General features: G+C 53.5%; 2 protein-coding genes across 9 annotated transcripts; both read right to left on the minus strand.

Annotated features, from left to right (window-relative positions):
• Window positions 1-981: 981 nt before the first annotated feature.
• On the minus strand, window positions 982-3385 carry LOC129469529 (somatotropin). Of its 5 annotated transcripts, none has more exons than XM_055256214.2 (5): window positions 2548-2623; window positions 2127-2287; window positions 1796-1870; window positions 1539-1703; window positions 982-1285 (listed from the first exon to the last, which is right to left on the minus strand). In XM_055256214.2, exons 1-5 carry the CDS (start codon window positions 2555-2557, stop codon window positions 1088-1090), a joined length of 609 nt encoding a protein of 202 aa, XP_055112189.2. In that variant the 5' UTR covers window positions 2558-2623; the 3' UTR covers window positions 982-1087. The 5 variants fall into 5 exon arrangements, with proteins under 5 accessions (XP_055112189.2, XP_055112188.2, XP_055112190.2 ...); XM_055256213.2 differs by having other exon boundaries at window positions 1796-1915; XM_055256212.2 differs by lacking the exon at window positions 2548-2623 and adding an exon at window positions 3334-3385 and having other exon boundaries at window positions 1088-1285; window positions 1796-1915.
• A 9168-nt stretch (window positions 3386-12553) lies between these two features.
• CD79B (CD79b molecule) lies at window positions 12554-16204 on the minus strand. 4 transcript variants are annotated; one of them, XM_055257780.2, is made up of 6 exons: window positions 16009-16204; window positions 15152-15202; window positions 13890-14201; window positions 13586-13704; window positions 13250-13291; window positions 12554-13140 (listed from the first exon to the last, which is right to left on the minus strand). In XM_055257780.2, exons 1-6 carry the CDS (start codon window positions 16073-16075, stop codon window positions 13042-13044), a joined length of 690 nt encoding a protein of 229 aa, XP_055113755.1. In that variant the 5' UTR covers window positions 16076-16204; the 3' UTR covers window positions 12554-13041. The 4 variants fall into 4 exon arrangements, with proteins under 4 accessions (XP_055113755.1, XP_055113754.1, XP_055113756.1 ...); XM_055257779.2 differs by having other exon boundaries at window positions 15152-15205; XM_055257781.2 differs by lacking the exon at window positions 13890-14201 and having other exon boundaries at window positions 15152-15205; window positions 16009-16197.
• Window positions 16205-16798: the final 594 nt, after the last annotated feature.

Raw genomic sequence — 16798 nt, forward strand, 5'->3', positions numbered from 1 at the left:
AGTGTTGTAGGAAGTCTGGGGTGCTTTCCTGATGGGGTGCCCTCAGCTGGAAATAGTCTCTCCTTCCTTTGACCTGTCCTGTGGCTATTTGCAGACATTTTATTCCTCTTACCAGACTGTAAGCTCTTTGCGGCTGGATTTCTGCCTTTTGTCTATTCATTCATTCACTCATTCTTCTGTTCGTGCATTCACCAATTCCACAAGTAGTTGTTGCCTATAACATGTGCCAGAGATTGTACCAGGCAGATGGGCATATCTAGATAAACAAAAGACACGATCCTTTCTCTTCTGGAGCTAACAATCTACTGGGGGCAGAGGTAATAGCAAACAAGTAAATATATAACGGTAAAATAGAAATACGAATTGGAAATATTCCCATGAGGAAAATAGCTAAGATACGGAGGGAGAGAATAAGCCAGAAGGTGATGGGATGAGGCAGCTGACACAGCCCCAGGCCCAGGAATTCAACAAGCATCTACTGAGTGGACCCAACGCATGAGAGGACAGTGCCAAGCAAACAACTCAAATGTCCAACCGGCTGGGCATGGCCAGGTAGCCCATGCTGTGTCTGGACGTCCTCCTGCTGGTATAATTATTTTAAAATCACAAGACAGGGAAGGGCGCAGTGGTTCACGCCTGTAATCCCAGCAATTTGGGAGGCCGAGGTGGGTAGATCACCTGAGATCAGGAGTTGGGACCAGCCTGGCCAATATGGTGAAACCCCGTCTCTACCAAAAATACAAAAATTAGCTGAGGCTGGTCTTGCATGCCTGGAATCCCAACTATTCGGGAGGCTGAGGCAGGAGAATCACTTGAACCCAGGAGGCAGAGATTGCAGTGAGCGAAGATCGTGCTACTGCGCTCCAGCCTGGTTCCCAATAGACCCCGCAGGCCCTACAGGTCGTCTTCCCAACCTGCCCCTTACTCCATACCACCCCCTCCACCCCATAATATTATAGAAGGACACCTAGTCAGACAAAATGATGCAACTTAATTTTATTAGGACAAGGCTGGTGGGCACTGGAGTGGCACCTTCCAGAGCCAGAAGAGGCACTGGGGAGGGGTCACAGGGATGCCAACCGGGCAGTTAGAAGCCACAGCTGCCCTCCACAGAGCGGCACTGCACGATGCGAAGGAATGTCTCGACCTTGTCCATGTCCTTCCTGAAGCAGTAGAGCAGCCCATAGTTCTTGAGCAGTGCGTCATCGTTGTGCGAGTTTGTGTCAAACTTGCTGTAGGTCTGCTTGAAGATCTGCCCAGTCCGGGGGCTGCCATCTTCCAGCCTCTGCAAAGTGAAGGAAGAGAAGGAGAGGCCAAGTGCTTGGGCACTGTTCCCTCCCTCTCTCATTCATTCATTTTCCTCCCTCCCCTTCAGGGTATAGAGAAAGGCCTGGAGGATTCACCAGGGGAAATGAAGAATAACATGAGTTCTCTTGGGTCAGCGCCTGACTACTAAAAAGAGGGCAGCAGTTTTTCTCTAACACAGCTCTCAAAGGCAGTGGGGCTCCAGGATTGGAGAACGCTGGCACCACCCTCACCCCCATCAGTGTTTGGATGCCTTCCTCTAGGTCCTTTAGGAGGTCATAGACGTTGCTGTCCGAGGCGCCATACACCAGGCTGTTGGCGAAGACGCTCCTGAGGAACCGCACGGGCTCCAGCCACGATTGGATGAGCAGCAGGGAGATGCGGAGCAGCTCTAGGTTCTGCAGGGGAAGGACCGGCAGTGGCTGTGCTGCCCGGGTGCTCTGACCACAGGTCTCCCCCATCCCCACCTGGGGAGAAGGCATCCACTCACGGATTTCTGTTGCGTTTCCTCCCTGTTGGAGGGAGTCGGAATAGACTCTGAGAAGCAGAGGGAGGTCTGGGGGTTCTGCAGGAATGAATACTTCTGTTCCTTTGGGATATAGGCTTCTTCCTAGGAGAAGGACCGCCCACCAAGGTCTACGCTGGAGACCAGCTCCCATTGTTACTTTTCTGGGAACCTCACTCAGCGTATGCTCATCTGCCTGCATTTTCACTTCAGAAAACAACCCTGAGCTCCTTAGTCTCCTCCCGTTACTTCCCCAGCGGGGGAAAGTCACCCTTTCCTGCCACCCCTGACGTGCACCCATTTCCCAAGAGCTTACAAACTCCTGGTAGGTGTCAAAGGCCAGCTGGTGCAGGCGATGGGCACGGAGCATAGCATTGTCAAAAAGCCTGGATAAGGGAATGGCTGGGAAGGCACTGCCCTCTTGAAGCCAGGGCAGGCAGAGCAGGGCAAAGGCCAGGAGCAGGGAGGTCCGGGAGCCTGGGGAGAAACCGGAGGGTAACAGAGGGAGCTGGAGAGCAAGAGTCCAGCGCTCTCCCTGCCCCAGGAGCTGTTTGTTTTTCTCTCTCCATCCCTCCAGGGACCAAGAACTTTCTGAGGTTGGCCAAATACTGGGCTTAGATGCCGATACTAACATTCAGAAGCCCCAAACCTGAGGGTCAGTGCTCCAGTCCCATCTACAGGGCGCCGTCTCTCCCCTGGGGACACATCGTGTCCAAAGGGATTTTAGGGGCACTTACCTGCAGCCATTGCAGCTAGGTGAGCTGTCCACAGGACCCTGACTGGTTCGGGGAGTTGGGCCTTGGGATCCTGGAGCTGGTCTCTTGTGGGCCCTTTTTATACCCTGGCCCTTCTCTCTCGCTGTTGCCCCCACATGTTTCTCTGTACATTTATGCATGGGGCCACTGACGTGCCTGTGCTAATGGATAATTTAGAAGCTCCTCCCACACATGCTGGGATCATGCCCCCTGGCTCGTCATCTTTCCCTTCCCACCGTGAGCAGCGTTGTGAGGGTTGTGCACAGAGTGTCAGCCAGAGACAGCACCCAACTTGTTCTCTCTTTAAGGGTCAGGTGGGTGCCCTCTGGCAGCAGGCCATGGTGGCCAACCTGAACGTGGAGAAGGATGTCAAGATAGCCAGTCCTTGAGACCCCTACCGACCCCATCCCACTCTCTATCCTTTTCCTATCCTCCTCCCCGCATGTTTAACCTCCACCCACCAGACAGAATGTGCGTGTAGGGAAAAGGGGCCAAGCACAGCCAATAGATTGTGGGGGTTCTGAACACCATTCAGTCCTGAATTCCACTTTTGCTGACGACTCCTGGGGCCGCCTGAGTCAACTGGATGCAGTGCTAACACTGACCACTAGAGGGAACCAACCCCACACTTTGATCTCCCCTTTCCCTGAGCATTGCGGGGGGGCGGGGGGGTGGGCCTTCCCCCAGATCCCTGGGGACCAAGAACCCAGAAGAACCCAGACTCAAGGTGTTGAGCCAGCTCCTTGGACCGGTAGCAGAGATACAAACCAAGAAACCGAAATCCCGGGAACAGACACGGACCACAAGCGCTTCCTCCCATAGCCCTGAAACCATCAGAGAATCTCAAAGTTTGAAGAGCTCTTGAAGATTTGAGTCTCTTCCCCAGCTTTGGAACTCAGAACACATCACTCCGAAAGATGCCTTATCAGGCCGGGCGCAGTGGCTCACACCTGTAGTCCCAGCACTTTGGGAGGCCGAGGCGGGCGGATCACGAGGTCAGGAGATCAAGACCATCTTGGCTAACCAGGTGAAACCCACTCTCTACTAAAAATACAAAAAAATTAGCTGGGCGTGGTGGTGGGCGCCTGTATTCCCTGTTACTTGGGAGGCTGAGGCAGGAGAATGGCGTGAATCCGGGAGGCGGAGCTTGCAGTGAGCCGAGATCGTGCCACTGCACTCCAACCTTGGCAACAGAGCAAGACTCCATCTCAAAAAAAAAAAAAAAAAAGATGCCCTATCCAGCCATGGAAGCCCCTCCTCTTTTTTCTCCTCCTCCTTTTCAGATCTGTATAGAGCTTTTCCAGTTGCCAAGGGCCTGCCTGTGCATTCTCACGTCTGACCTGCCACTTGTCTTGTGAAGGAGGTATTATTTTCATCCGATTTCACAGATCAAGAAAGTGAGGCTCAGAGAGACTGATTGCAGAGCTACCTCAGCTGGGGCAGCAGATCTCCACAACCTTGCTCTTCCCACATTGCATCATTTAAAGTTCTTTCTCCAGGCCGGGCACGGTGGCTCACGCTTGTAATCCCCACACTTTGGGTGGCTTGAGGTGGGTGGATCACTTGAGATCAGGAGTTCAAGGCTGGACTGGCCAGCATGGCAAAACTCCATCTCTACTAAAAGTACAAAAATTAGCTGGATGTGGTGGCGTGAGCCTGTAATCCCAACTACTCGGGAGGCTGAGGCAGGAGAATCACTTGAACCCAGAGGCAGAGGTTGCCGTGAACCAAGATTGCGCCACTGCACTCCAGCCTGGGCAACAGAGCAGAACTCCGTCTCAAAAAATAATAATAATAATAATAAAAATTTTTTTTTCTCCAGAGCAGGTAGTGTGATGCTACCGAGTTATTTAGTTATTTTAGCTTCTTCCATGTTCCTCCAATGTCAACTGGGACAGGGAGCCCCCAATGACAGGGCCTTTTTGCTAGGGCTGGGGACTTAGATGTGGATTTTTGGCCATGGAAGAAGTCTCCAGCCTCCCTTAGGAAAGAGGGTGGCAGGGGCCCTAGTTGGGGACCACTGCATAACTCTGCAGGTGGGCACAGGGGTGGCGAGGCTCCCCAGAAAGGTTACTGCCAGGAACACGTGGGAGCAGCCAGGGCAGGGGAGTGTCTCCTCTCACCTCTCCACTTCTGTTGACCCCAGAATTATGGTGACTCAGAGGACTCTAGGGACCCCTGGGGAAACACCTTTATAAGGGGTTACCATGGCAACCATGGACCAGAGGGAAGAACTGAGGCCCACAGGTGTGGGTAGAAGTCGGTGATCCTTTTCTCTAGTCTAGATCATCCTGGAGCCTTGAGCAATGGAGACCATGTCTATCATTCATTGCTAGTAAAAAATCAACTTTGAATTAGACTTGGGATTCTCCTGACAGTACTGGGAAGTCGTCCGCTGTTGGGGCGTCACTTGAGGCCAGATCCCTGGCTCCTGCAGGCTGAGAGACTACCCAGCAAGAGCCTCCACATGGCCAGTGGGGAGAGGCTGGGCTTCGCACCTCTGGTGTCAGCCTCAAAAGGCTCAGGAAAGGTTGGGCGCAAGCCTGTAATCCCACCACTTTGGGAGGCCAAGGTGGATGGATCATGAGGTCAGGAGTTCAAGACCAGCCTGGCCAAGATGGTGAAATCCCGTCTCTACTAAAATACAAAAATTAGCCAGATGTGGTGGCAGGCACCTGTAATCCCAGCTATTCAGGAGGCTGAGGCAGGGAATTGCTTGCACCCACGAGGTGTAGGTTGCAGTTAGCTGAGATCATGCCACTGCACTCCAGCCTGGGCGACAGAGCGAGACTCCACATCCAAAAAAAAAAAAAAAAAAAAGCTCAGGATAAATCTCAGAATCATCTTGGTTCTTTTAAAGAACCTCCTTTATAATTTAGGATCCATGAAATTTTGTGTGTGTTTGGAAGCCCTTCCTATGTCCAACCTCGACTAACTCTAGGGTTCTGTGTGCCTGCTGTGGAAAGTCACAGATCTGCTGTTGATCCTAAAGTGGTGTCTTTCAGGCTTTGAGATCTCCTGTTAGGCTCAAGACTGTGGGGTTGAGGACAATCACATTTTTCGAAGCCATTCTCACCGGTCTTAGGGATCGCCTCCGAGGGACTGGTGGGTGCTCCTTCCACTCCCACTTTGGTGATTTGAGGCGCACACTTCTCACCTGCAGCTCTGTTCTTTCTTCCTTGAGATCAGAGGCTGGTTATCGTACTGGGACATACTCTACCTCTATTGGCTTCTAATGTCCTTTCTATGAGTTTGCTACCGAGTCAATTACTCGGCTCATTGGATTAAGGTCTTCAGAGAATATTATATGGGATTCCCAAGGGCTGTCCTAGGGGAGGTGAGGAAGATGATCAATGCTTCTGCGTGTCCACCATGTGCTTGGCACTCTACTGACCATAGGGATGTGAGTGAGGATACTGAGGCCCAAAGAGATAAGGTGGCTTGCCTGGAGCTCTCCCATTTCCTAAGTGACGGCTTCCAAGGCCCCCGGGCTTTCCTTCCATGCCAAGCTCTTTAGAAACCTCATCTAGTAAAGATGGTGGCACTACTAGGCATGGATAGAACTTGCCTCAGTGCAAAGCTAGCAGGACAGGGGTCAAGTCCCTGCACAGAGGATGTTCAATGAAGATGGGGGGAGTTGAACACAAGGAACTTCAGCTGCAGAATGAGGTGTCTGTAGGCATTAAGGAAAGTGGTAGAAAACAAGCACCCAGTGTAGCTCGGGTTAGTGAACCGAGGCACTTCATGCTGCATATTTGTATTGCACGTTTCAGTGTACATCGTGTTTCACTTCCTGTATCTCGTTGGACCCTGCAGTTTGCCACATGGTATGTCCAGGGAGTTCAGGCATGGCGGAAGGGCCTCGGAAGGCTTGGGGAGGAGAGGGGCAGGCACTGCTGTGTATATCGATGGGGGGATTGTTTGCACTGGTTAATGATCTCTGAACAACCAAGAAGTACACAACGATCTACCTAACCGGACGTGCTAAGTAATTTCACTTTGGGGATTATTCTCCAGGGAGACAATCCATTGATAGAGAAGTGAAAAGCATTGAGATGTGTCTAGTAGTTGTAGGAAGTCTAGGGTGCTTTCCTGATGGGGTGCCCTCAGCTGGAAACAGTCTCTCCTTCCTTTGACCTGTGCTGTGGCTATTTGCAGACATTTTATTCCGCTTACCAGACTGTAAGCTCTTTGAGGCTGGATTTCTTTATTTTTTTGAGACTGAGTCTTGCTCTGTCACCCAGGCTGGAGTGCAGTGGTGGGATCTTGGCTTACTGCAAGCTCCGCCCCCCAGGTTCATGCCATTCTCCTGCCTCAGCCTCCCGAGTAGCTGGGACTGCAGGCGCCCGCCACCACGCCCAGCTAATTTTTTGTATTTTTAGTAGAGACGGAGTTTCACTGTATTAGCCAGGATGGCCTCCATCTCTTGATCTCGTGATCCACCTGCCTCGGCCTCCCAAAGTGCTGGGATTACAGGCGTGAGCCACCGTGCCCGGCCTGAGGCTGGCTTTTTGCCTTTCGTCTATTCATTCATTCACTCATTCTTCTGTTGGTGCATTCACCGATTCTACAAGTAGTTGTTGCCTATAACATGTGTGAGAGATTGTACCAGGCAGATGGCATATCTAGATAAACCAAAGACACGATCCTTTCTCTTCTGGAGCTAACAATCTACTGGGGGGGGCAGAGAAAACATTTTACCATTACGTAATGTATATATATAAAATGGTAAAGAAATACATTATATAATGTGTATATATATATAAAATTGTAATATATATATATATATATATATTTTTTTTTTTTTGATGGAGTTTTGCTGTTGTTGCCCAGGCTGGAATGCGATGGTACCATCTCGGCTCACTGCAACCTCCACTTCCTGGGTTCAAGTGATTCTCCTGCCTCAGCCTCCCGAGTAGCTGGGATTACAGGCATGTGCCACCATGCCCGATTAATTTTGTATTTTTAGTAGAGATGGGGTTTCACCATGTTTGTCAGGCTGGCCTCAAACTCCTGACCTCAGGTGATCCACCCGCCTTGGCCTACCAAAATGCTGGGATTACAGGCATGAGCCACTGCACCCGGCCAGGTATATATATATGTTGGTAATATAATGGTAAAATAGAAATTTCTAACTGGGGACATTCCCATGAAGAAATTGCTAAGATATGGAGGGAGAGAATAAGCCAGGAGGTGAAGGGACGAGGCAGCTGGCACAGCCCCAGCCCCAGGCATTCAATAAGCATCTACTGAGTGGACCCAACGCATGAGAGAACAGTGCCTAGCAACGAACTCAAATGTCCAACCGGCTGGGCATGGCCAGGTAGCCCATGCTGTGTCTGGACGTCCTCCTGCTGGTATAATTGTTTTAAAATGACAAGGACAGGGAAAGGCGCAGTGGCTCATGTCTGTAATCCCAGCAATTTGGGAGGCCGAGGCGGGCGGATCACCTGAGGTCAGGAGTTGGGACCAGCCTGGCCAATATGGTGAAACCCCGTCTCTACTAAAAATACAAAAATTAGCGGAGCCTGGTAGTGGCCGCTTATAATCCCAACTACTTGAGAGGCTGAGGCAGGAGAATCGCTTGAACCCAGGAGGTGGAGGTTGCAGTGAGCCAAGATCGTGCCATTGCACTCCAGCCTGGGCAACAAGAACAAAACTCTGTCTCAAAAAAATAAATAAATAAATAAATAAAATAACAAGGGCAGGAACTTGATTGTCAAATGCAAAGGGTGACAAGGCAGAGTGCCCAAGTTCCCAGGAATGTTCTATACAGACTCATAACTTACACGAAATTCTGCCTTCCCCTCCTGCCACATGGGGAAAGTGGTATTAGGTCTGGAGGGGGAATGCCTTTTTTAAAAAATTGAAAATTATATCAGGATCAGTCTAAGTGTGTTTTAATAAACTACACTCTGATTTAAGTCAGGAGATAATGCTCATTAATTTTTGTCCTCTGCAGTCACCCGTTTCCAAGTAAAGGCTTTTGGGTGGGAGAGGCGGGTGTCCCAAGTGGAAGGTTTATGGTTGTTTGCAGCTGAGTCAATGGCAGGACCGGAAGATGACATACAAGGAGCAGCTTGTAGATCTGAGACACACTTAGGAATGTCGCAGATGTGGGCTCTGAACCCACTTCTTGAGGTGAACCAAAGAGAGCAGACAGGGATCCCAAATACCATGTTCCGAGATGGCTTTTTTTTTTTGTTGTTGTTGAGACAGAGTCTCACTCTGTCGCCTAGTCTGAAATGCAGTGGCATGATCTCGGATCTCAGCTCACTGCAACCTCCCCTTCCTAGGTTCAAGTGATTCTCCTGCTTCAGCCTCCCCAGTAGCTGGGATTACAGGCATACGCCACCATGCTTAGCTAATTTTTTTTTTTTTTTTTTTTTTGAGACTGAGTTTCGCTCTTGTTGCCTAGGCTGGAGTGCAATGGCGTGATCTCGGCTCACCGCAACTTCCGCCAGGTTCAAGAGATTCTCTTGCCTCAGCCTCCCAAGTAGCTAGGATTACAGGCATGTGCCACCAAGCTTGGCTAATTTTGTATTTTTAGTACAGATGGGGTTTCTCCATGTTGGTCAGGCTGGTCTCGAACTCCCAACCTCAGATTATCTGCCCGCCTCAGCCTCCCAAAGTGCTGGGATTACAGGTGTGAGCCACCACACTGGGCCTAATTTTTTTATTTTTAGTAGAGATGGGGTTTCACCATGTTGGCCAGGCTGGTCTTGAACTCCTGACATCATGTGATCCACCTGCCTCGGCCTCCCAAGGTGCTAGGATTAGAGGCGTGAACCCCGCACCCGGCCCCAAGATGGCTTTAGAGACCCCTCAGAGAAACCTCAGCCAGACCAGATACCTACTAAGGGACTGAAATAGCCACCGTTTTTTTGCGTTTTGTTTTGTTTTTCTGTCATTTCCAATTCTGCTGGAAAAACACCCAAAACCTCGGGTCATATCACCGCAACCCTAGCAGCACCTGCAGCAAGAGGGGAGGAAGTCAAGCTAGAATGGAGGAGGAACCAGCCTGTGCTTCAACCAGGGTCCCCGGGGAGCTGGCTGGATTCCCCCAGTGGGCAGTGGGGCATGTGCCCACCAGGGGCCTCATAGCTGTGTTCTGGGGAGGAGGCAGGCAGAGGGGGCAGCTGCAGAGCTGGGGTCCTGGAGGGATGGCACAGTGGCTTCCTCTCGAGGGTGCTCAGAGGCCTCCTACTAGGCCTTGGCAAGAAGGGGTGGGGCCTTTGGGGCCTCAAACCTTGTGAATCACAGGAAAAGCAAATGCCCCTTCAAAACACAAACATTTGAAGATAGCCAAAGTTGTCCCCGGATTCCCTCCTCCTTTTCCTCCTCCTTCGGTTCAGGGTCTTATTGCTGCAACGCCCTTCAAGAGGGGCGGCCGTGATGTAGTGGGGAGAATGCTGGACTTGGAGCCAGAAGGTCTAGGTGTGATTTTGGCCAGTTATGGTAATTTCCCTGGGCCTTGATTTCCTTGTTTGTAACAATCAGATAGTGCGACCCTCTTCCAGGGACATCAGGCAGAGTGTAAATGAAGATGGAGGTGTTCAAACCAGTTTTCTTGCATTTAAGAGGTGCTCAATATGTGTTTGTTGGGCCCAATAAAAGCTTTTGGTTCATATTCTGTGTTCTGATTGTGGTGGTGGTGATACAAATCTATACATTTGCCAAAATTGTGTACACCCAAAGGAAACAAACTCAAACTCAATTTTTTTTTTTTAAGATGGAGTTTTGCTCTTGTCACCCGGGCTGGAGTGCAGTGGCACAATCTCGGCTCACTGCAACTTCTGACTCCCAAGTTCGAGCAATTCTCCTGCCTCAGCCTCCCAAGTAGCTGGGATTACAGGCACCAGCCACCATGCCTGGCTAATTTTTGTATTTTTAGTAGAGACGGGGTTTCACTATGTTGGCCAGGCTTGTCTCGAACTCCTGACCTCAGGTCATCCACCCGCCTCGGCCTCCCAAGTGCTGGGATTACAGGCATGAGCCAATGCGCCTGACCCTCAATTTTATTGTGATAATTTTTTACAAAACAACGTCCGGTCCAAATTCTTTCCCTCGGATGGGGTTTAGGATTCCCATTTCACAGATGAAGCAACCTGAGATGTTTCTTGTCCCCACCATCAGTACCCAGCTATGTTACCATTGCCTATGTCAGTTCTGGGGAGACAGACATGATGTCCCCCAGAGTGTAAGCCCTTAAAACAGAAAAACAGACCAGGGAGGGCTCCTACATTATAACCCATGAAGTCAAGCCCTTTGGGGTGTCTGGTGGAGGGGCCAAGGTCTATGCTCAAATGATTCTCTGTTAACAAGAACTTCGGGCTGGGTGCGGTGGCTCACGCCTGTAATCCCAGCACTTTAGTGGGAGGCCAAGGTGGATGGATCACTTGAGGTCAGGAGTTTGAGACCAGCCTGGCCAACATGGTGAAACCCCGTCTCTACTAAAAATACAAAAATTTAGCCAAGCATGGTGGTGTACGCCTGTAATCCAGCTACTGGGGAAGCTGAGGCAGGAGAATTGCTTGAACTCAGGAGACGGAGGTTGCAGTGAGCCGAGATGGCGCCACTGCACTCCAGCCTGGGCAACAGAGTGAGACTCTGTCTACAAATAAATAAATAAGTAAATAAATAAATAAAACAAGAACTTCAAAGTCTCAGGGAAACTGAATTGTTCAAAGGTGTTAAAAAGTCTTTAGGTAAAGCCAAGGCCTCCCCCGACCCAGGGCAGCCTCAAGCAGGTGGAGACCCTGCTTGGGGGAGAAGTGAAGCCTCCTCCCACCATCTACCCGGCTGCCTAGGTCCCTGGTGGAGGTAGGAGGACGGAATTAGTGCCACTATGCAAAGCAGCAGGAAAGGAAGGGCTCCGGCTCAGTAGAGGCTGATGCCAAAACAACCTGGTTCCCTCCAGCAGCCCAGAGGCTGGGGAAAACACAGGGGCCGCCTGGCTTGGCCCAGCCTGGCCCAGGGTGGTGGAGAGATTTACCTGAAACCGCAGGCGTGGGGGCCTTACCCACCTGCCCCACCTGGAATTCCAGAGGGAATCTGGTGAAAATTGGCACTTTTCTCACTAGTTCCCATGTGCTGGTCTTGATTCTCCAGTTAAACTGGCAGCTGCCACAGCATAGGGGCTCCTTTGCTGGAATTCAGAGCAGGAATAGCAGAGGGGCCTCGAAGGATTCCCTCCAGGGTCAACAGGAAGTGGAGCACAGCCTGGCTTGGGAGGGAGGCTTTGCACATGCAGGTTGATTGCACTTGGCCTCTCAGCTGGGAGCTGTTCCCAGTACTTCCCACAGCTGGTGGGCTGGAGGGCCCTAGGGACCATTTTTTGAGGACCCTGGGGCCATAGGGGACCTCCGATGTGAGGCTGGGAAAGTCTGAAGGGGTCCCCTAGCTAAGAACCCCAAAGCTTCACCATACAAAGCTCCACTCTTCAGGATCTCACTCTTGATGGCTTTGCATCAAGCTTTCCTAGGCTTCCTGGGAGGTGGGGGTGGGAGTGTTGTAGAGGCAGGGAAACCCCTACCCTCAGGGAGCTTCCAGTTTGACTGGAGAACCAAGGCCACTGTGAGTAGCACAAGGCAGTAGCTAAGTCGCCGCTGCATAGGCTGGTCTGAACAGGGCTTGGACAAGGAGTCAGGTGCTTTGGGAGGGCTTCCTGTAGGTGGAGGCAGAGTGGGACTCAATTGCTGCTTTTTGGCTGAATGGAGTGCAAGATGAGGGCGTCCCTGCTGACGGGAAGGACAGGCCCAGTCACTGGCCAGCTGCTCTGGGTCCAGCTAGGGCCTGGCATGCAGCCCCGTTCTAGGGAGAAGAAAGGGCGATGTGACCACAGGCTCCAACTGGGTCTTCAGAGAGAAGGGGTGGCTGTCACCTTTCCCACACCCTTGAGGGCTCACAGGTGCCACATTCAAACAACAGAAGTGCCCACATAGATGTTCCTATCCACCCCAAACCCATAAGATGCCACGAGCCTGTGTATGGTTTCTCAGGACACACCGTTTATTCCACGGGGGAAGGCAGTGGAGGCCAGGGCCTCCCTGGGGTGGGAGCGGTTGCGGGAGAGGAATGATGTTCCCGTGGCTCTTCTGGGGCCCAGTTGGGTCCGTGGCCCCTCCCAAGCTCTGCTGGGAGGCCCTCGGCTCCGAGTCCATTTGCGGGTTCTGGACCAGTCTCTGCCTCCCCCATCCCATGCGTGGGGATGGATCCCCTCATAGCACCCCCAGAAGCCTGGGTCCCGTCCATCCCCAGAGAACTCCCTCCAAGTTGCTACCCTGTTGTCCTTCTACTCCAGGCCCTTTGGCAAGAGCTGGGGACCAGGGGCTGGAGATGATTGGCAGCTCTAGTGGGCCAGCTTCAGAGGCCAGCTGGGGGTCCGGGAAAGGGGTTGGGCCATGAGCCAGGCAGCTCCGAAGCAGTCACTGAGGCTGGGGAGCCTGCACCCAGGGCATGGGGATGACCTGGCTCTCACTCCTGGCCTGGGTGCTCACCTACAGACCACTTCACTTCCCCTGTCCGCAGCGTCACTATGTCCTCGTAGGTGGCTGTCTGGTCAATGTCCAGGCCCTGGAGACATTAAGTGGAGCTCAGGCCGGGGCCACACCCTGACCACACCAGCAGATAGTGGCCACTGACCCCAAGGACTCAGAGCTGCTGGGCCTGCCCTGCTCCTTACCTCGTAGGTGTGATCTTCCTCCATGCCAGCCTTGCTGTCATCCTGGGGACGGAGAGGGATGGAGATCAGAGTGTTAGTGTCCCCCAACCCCATCCCCTGCTGGGCCAGGCTGGGGAGGGCCAGGGAGAGGGGTAAGGGGTCAGGAGTGAGGTGTATTCTGCAAGAACAGCTGAATGAATGAAGGAAGGAAGGAATGATTGAATAGGTGAGCCAGTGGGGACAGGCTGGGCCAAGAAGGCCACAATGAGATCTGGGGAGATGGAGATCCTGCATATGCCTGGCCTATGCAGTGGCCTCCTCTGCAGCCCCCCAAGGCTTCCCCCGCCCCCTGATCACCTTGTCCAGCAGCAGGAAGATGGGCACGATGATGAAAAGGATGATCAGCAGCGTCTGGATCATGATGATACCATCCTTCAGCGTGTTCCTCTGCTTCAGCTGTGCCAAGGTGCTGAATCCTGCAGGGACAGGGGTGGGGTTGCAAGCCTAGGCCAGAGTCCACCTTTTAGGCCTACAAGGGCAGCTCCCTCAGGTCCCAGTGGCTCTCCTGAGTGCTCTAGGGCCATGACCATCGCCACAAGAGGCAGGCCGGGCTAGGGTAGGGTGGACAGCTACAGGAGCGTTGCAGCCTCCTGGCACACACCCATGACTCGCAGCTCCGTGCCGCAGCCCAGGTAGACCTCCGAGGTGTTGTTGCACTCCTGCTGGCAGAAGTAGATGCCATTGTCCTCAAACCGGATGCCTTGGATGGTGAGGGTGGTGACAGATTTGTTGTGGGTCTTCTGCATGTGACCCGGTTCCAGCTTCAGCTGCCGGGGCTCCTCGTCCGTCTCCCGCTTCCAGAGCCAGGTCACATTGTCGGAGGCGCCGTTCACGTAGCAGTGCATTTTCACCGTGAAGCCCCGTTTCCTGGCTATGAAACGTGGGCTCTGCCAGATCCGAGAACAAGCACTACCTGTGGGTGCCAAGGCCAGGCTCAGCATTCCACTTGGCATCTTCCTGACTGCCAGCCCCAGCAGCAGGCCCCTGCCCTGGCTGGCACAGACTCCCTGGGCTTAGTCGTTGCTTCTCAGGGTGTGGGACAGGCAGGAGGCTGAGGCTGGAGTTGGGAAGCAGAGCCACGTGAGAGGCTGAGCCACATGAGAAGCCACGGCCAAGCTCTCAGATGCCACCTCTTCCCGACTGCCCCACCTCCCCTTCGATTTTCCTTTGCAAGAGCCCTGGGGCCTTGCCATTCCTTCCTATGACTATTACGACAGCCTGACCCAGGCCACACCCCCAGGACCTGGAGGCCCACAGGCCTGGCCCCTCCTTTCACTGGGCTGCCCTGCACAGGCCTGAAATCCTCAGTCTCCCCTGCTCCTCTGGGGATAAAGGCCAAATTCCTAGCCTGTCAACTGACACCTTCCTCAGTTGACCCCCTCCCTGCATGACTTCCCTCCATCATCCCCCTCTTCCCTCCTGCAGGGACTGGGTCCACTTCTTGTTCCAGAACCGTCTTTCCAGCTTCGACTGCCTTGTTCTTAGCGAGCACTCCCTGGGAATCCCTGAGCCCCTCACATAGTGACCCTGCACTGGAGGGCTCACCTGAGACTCAGCCAGATTCCCAACTAGACAGGCCCGGGCCTGAGTCCTAGAGGAACACCCCAGGCTCCCCTGCTGTGACCCAGAGTTTAGCCCAGCCCTTCAGTGGCCGAGGCTGGAGAGCATGTGTCTGATAAGGATGACAGTGGGCTGGGGGTGGGGCTCAGAAGAGGTCCTAAGGAGGCCTGGGGATGGGAATCCTGGATGGGGAGATCAGGCAAGGGTGGGAAGGTGGGCCGCCCCCAGGACAGGGACCATAGTCGGACACAGGACATAGTCGGACACAACTTGCCCTCAGAAGCAGCAGGCGAGGCTACTGACCTTTGGGATTCGGGTACAGGTGCTCTGATCCGGGTGCTGGCACTGGCTCAGCTGCTGGGTGGGAGGAAGTGGGCGGGGCCAGGTCAGGCCCTCTTCTGGCCTGGGCTGCCCCACCCCTGCATGCCCTCTATGTTCCCGGAGCTACTTCTTCCTTCCATGACAGCAGCTTCAAGACCCCTCCGTCCTCCCTGCCCCCTGTACTTGGGAGACAGGCATGGGGTGGGGGTACTGGAAGCCCCGCCCCCAGCCCCCTTTCTGCCTTTGACCCTCAGGGTGGCTTTGAGCAGGCATCTGAATGAGACAGGAGGGACAGGGAAATCTCAGTATTTTGAGAGGCCAAGACAGGAGGATCGCTTGAGGCCAGGAGTTTGAGACCAGCCTGGGCAACACAGGGACACCCTGTCTCTATTTTTTTTTTTTAAAGAGAGATAGGAAGAAAGTCACAGCCCGGAGGATCTTTCATCTCCCAGAGGAGGGGACTACATTTGGATCTTGCATCTTCAGGGTCCGGTTGGGACAGCCTGTCCCCTCCCGACCCCCAGGCAGTGCCCTCAGCCTCTCTTCCTCCTGAGCCTAGTTCTTCCATGGTCCTGGTTGCTAACTCTGGTTTGCTCCTCATGCCCAGCTCAGCCTGATGCCCTCCAGGCAGGAGAGGAACCAGGGCCACAGGCTCCTGAGCCCATCACCACGTGCAGCTGACACCCACAGACCCAGGCCCCAGGGCCATGAGAGGGAGATAGGCGGTAAAAAGAGTGAGAGACAGAGGAGGAGGGTGGAGCAAGCAGGAGGCTGAGCTGCAGGCCCCAGACAGCTGGAGATGAGAGCAAACCCCACAGGCCTCGTCCTGGGTGCTGTACCTGAGAGCAGCAGCAGCAACGCCACCATCCAGTGGCCGGGCACAGGAGACAACGCCAGCCTGGCCATGGTCACCGCTCTGTCCCCGACCCCAAACCCGTGACAAAGTCCAAAGCTCCTTGGAGAAAAACGTGTAACTGCACCGGCTGCAGCCTGTCCCCTCCCCGCCTCTTCCTCACCAGGCCCCTTCCGGCCATGCAAATTGGGACCCAGGGGAGGCACCAGCTCTCCGGGGACCCTGGGGGAGGGCGGGCTCTTGTCAGCTGGGCCGCTAAGGTTTGGCGGTCGCCTAGCTTGAGCAGCACAGCTGGGGTCCTCTCAGTCTTCTGGGGGAAGACTGTGCTCCCCTCTGTCTGTGCTTAACCCACGGTGATCATCCCCTGGGCCAGCCAGCCTCCCCTCTGCTGTCTGCCAGCTCTCCGAAGGGCCGAGCCCGTCAAGTCTTTATTCCTGGGCCATGAGCGAAATAGGCACCTGTCCTATGCATGAACCTGAACTTAACTCCACTGCCCTGAACTATTCCTCACCCAGTGGGAAGAGGAGCACTGAAGAAGGACAGGGCAGCCACAGACCCAGGTCAGGCACCTGGAGGGGCCCAGAGCAGAGCCTCTTGGCTGGAGTGCAGGCAGCCATGTTGGAAGTTGACTCTGTGGAGGATGGGAGCCACAGAGGTTCTGGAGCAAGAGCAGGCCAAGTGTGGCAGCCACTGGGAGAAGATTCAGTCCAGGTCTTGGTGAGAGGCCTCCCTTCCTCACGCTGTGAAAGAGTATGTAGGGGCTGCCAAACAGGGTA

The sequence above is a fragment of the Symphalangus syndactylus genome, chromosome 20 (assembly GCF_028878055.3).
Source record: "Symphalangus syndactylus isolate Jambi chromosome 20, NHGRI_mSymSyn1-v2.1_pri, whole genome shotgun sequence".
NCBI lineage: Eukaryota > Metazoa > Chordata > Mammalia > Primates > Hylobatidae > Symphalangus > Symphalangus syndactylus.